The 2,320-nt window shown below is 69.2% G+C and overlaps 2 protein-coding genes across 3 annotated transcripts in view; one reads left to right on the top strand and one right to left on the bottom strand.

Annotated features, from left to right (window-relative positions):
* Window positions 1-2,320, bottom strand: part of LOC116827345 (ceramide synthase-like) — a 28,271-nt gene that overhangs the window by 18,256 nt on the left and 7,695 nt on the right. For both annotated transcript variants that reach the window (XM_075064732.1, XM_075064731.1), the window contains one exon: window positions 1,533-1,616. In XM_075064732.1, the coding sequence (XP_074920833.1) occupies window positions 1,533-1,616 (84 nt within the window). The remainder of the gene's footprint in view (window positions 1-1,532; window positions 1,617-2,320) is intronic.
* LOC116827843 (uncharacterized) overlaps window positions 1,607-2,320 on the top strand; it is a 12,338-nt gene continuing 11,624 nt past the window's right edge. Inside the window, exon 1 of the mRNA XM_075064729.1 lies at window positions 1,607-1,631. The gene's annotated coding sequence lies outside the window, so the exon portion shown is untranslated. The remainder of the gene's footprint in view (window positions 1,632-2,320) is intronic.

The raw sequence follows: 2,320 nt of genomic DNA, 5'->3' as shown, positions 1-2,320 counted from the left end.
GCCACTCTAGGGGGCGACCTGCCGGCCCGCTGGAGTTGCTAGGGTAAAAGTCTTCCGACGAACGTGCACGTGCGGCGCGTACACCTACTGGAATGGATATGAGCAATCACTCGAAGAAGAACCCAGGAGACTTGGCTCCCAGCCCCCGCCCCCTCCCCGGGCCAGGAGAACCCAGGAGTTCTGGCACCCAGCCCCCGCCCCCTCCCCGGGCCAGGAGAACCCAGGAGTCCTGGTTCCCGGCCCCTGACCCCTCCCCGGGCCAGGAGAACCCAGGAGTCCTGGCTCCCAGCCCCTGACCCCTCCCCGGGCCAGGAGAACCCAGGAGTCCTGGCTCCCAGGCCCCGGCCCCTCCCCAGCTGTCCCAGCTGCCAGGTCAGGCTGAGGGGATTAGCTCACTGGCCCCATCTGTGCTGCCAGGAGCAGGCGGGGCTAATTCCGGCTCAGCAGGTGGCAGCGGGCTGGAGCTTCCTGTGCATTCTGCTGCCCAGCGCCAGGAGGGGGCGGTGCCCGGCCTCCCTGCTCTGCTCCCCAGAGAAGAGTTGGGAAACAGAACCCAGGAGTCCTGGCTCCAGCCCTCCCCTGCCTGGCCGGAGCCCGTGGAAAGGGCCCTGTCTGCTGTGCTTGCCCAAATCAGCCACCAGAGACAGGGGAGACCCCAGCCTGGCTCCCCACAGCGCCCCCCGCGGGCGATGCCGGGAGACCTCCCCCCACGGCCTAGCTCCCCCTCCCCCCATGGGCTGGCTCCCCACATCGCCCCCCGTTGGCAAGGCCGGGATACCTCCCCCCACAACCAGCGCCCCTTCCCCTCCCCACAGCACTCCTGGTGGCTGGAGCTCAAGGCTGCAGCAGGTCCCTCCCCAGCTCTCCCAGCCTCTAGAATGGTCCTGTCACTCCCAGCCCATCTCCTCAGCCCTCTGCGGGGGGGAGGGGGGGGGCATTGGAGGGGGCAAGGCCTGGCCTGGGAAGGGCAGTGCCCGCGCTCTGCCCTGCTGCCAGGCTGCCCAGGGGAAGCAGGCCAGGCAGGGAGTGGGCCAGGCCTGGGCGGGGGATGGGGAGAGCGGGTGTCATGCAGTAGGGGCTGTCTGTGTGGGGGATGGGAGAGCAGGGGAGGACTTTAGGGGATGGACGATAGGGGAGCCTGTAACCTGAGCTAGGTAAGGGGGGGGAGGGTCAACACCTTGGCCCCGGAAGGGAGACAAAGGAAGGGGCTGGCAGGAGGGAGGAGTTTTCAGTTTGGGTTTTGGGGCTGTGTGGGCGGAATTCAGGGGATCCTAGCTGGGACCCCCAGAAGGACTCGATGGAGGGGTCCTGGCTGAGCCTGCAAGCTCTGCTGTAACCTGTGTTCCTGTGTCCAATAACTGGCTGGCTGAGAGTCACTGTGGGGCCCAGGAAGAGGGGTGCAGGGCCGGACTCCCCCCCACTCGGTGACAGCGGGCCAGATGTGGGGGAAGGCGTGGGTCAGGCTTGGGGGAGGATGGGAAGACTGGGCCAGGCTGGGGGGCAGCAGGGGCCTGGCCGGGGGGCACACTCACTGGTCGTCGAGAACGTGCTGGCAGGAGCTGAACACGATGTATCCGGCGGTGGAGGCCATGATGGCCTGGATGGAGGACACCAGCCTGCAGGGGAGGGACGCAGGTTAACGGGACTGGCCAAGGGGCCGGGCTGCTCCGGATGTGTGGGGCGCAGAGGGGCCGAGGCGCCTGGGTGCTCCGGATGTGTGGGGCGCAGAGGGGCCGAGGCGCCGGGCTGCTCCGGAATGTGTGGGGTGCAGAGGAGCTGAGGAGCCGGGCTGCTCCGGATGTGTGGGGCACAGAGGGGCCGAGCATGAGCACATGGCCCAACTAGTGTCCCGAGTCACTGCATTGAAATCCCCTCCGGTGCACTGCTGGGAGAAGAGATGGGGGGATCCCAGCCTACAGGGGGCCCCCTCACCCACGGGAATCCCAGCTTCCGGGGGCCCCTCCCTCAGGGGATCCCAGGCTCGGTGGCCCCCTCTCCCATGGGGATCCGAGCATCCAGGGGCCCCTCCCCACACAGGGCTCCAGGCCCAAGGCATCGCAGGTCACCCCTCTGCGGCCTGGAGCCCCCCTTCTCCTGAGCAGCCAACTCCTCAGCACTGCCCCCCAACACCTCCACTGGCTGCCCTCCTCCGGCGTCCCCTCCCCCACTGGGATGTGCAGGGCCCCCCAAGGGCAGGCTGCACCCCGGCCTCACCGCTCCCACCCCCCTCCCTGACTCAGCAGCCAGCACGGACACCCCACTGCCCCCCCCCCCCCGCCCGGGCCTCGCAAACCGGCCCCCCCCCCCCCGCCCCGGGCCC

This window comes from Chelonoidis abingdonii, chromosome 4 (assembly GCF_003597395.2).
Source record: "Chelonoidis abingdonii isolate Lonesome George chromosome 4, CheloAbing_2.0, whole genome shotgun sequence".
NCBI classification, from domain to species: Eukaryota; Metazoa; Chordata; order Testudines; family Testudinidae; genus Chelonoidis; species Chelonoidis abingdonii.
Note: the sequence above shows the minus strand (reverse complement) of the source record. Positions and strands in the feature narration are given on the sequence as shown.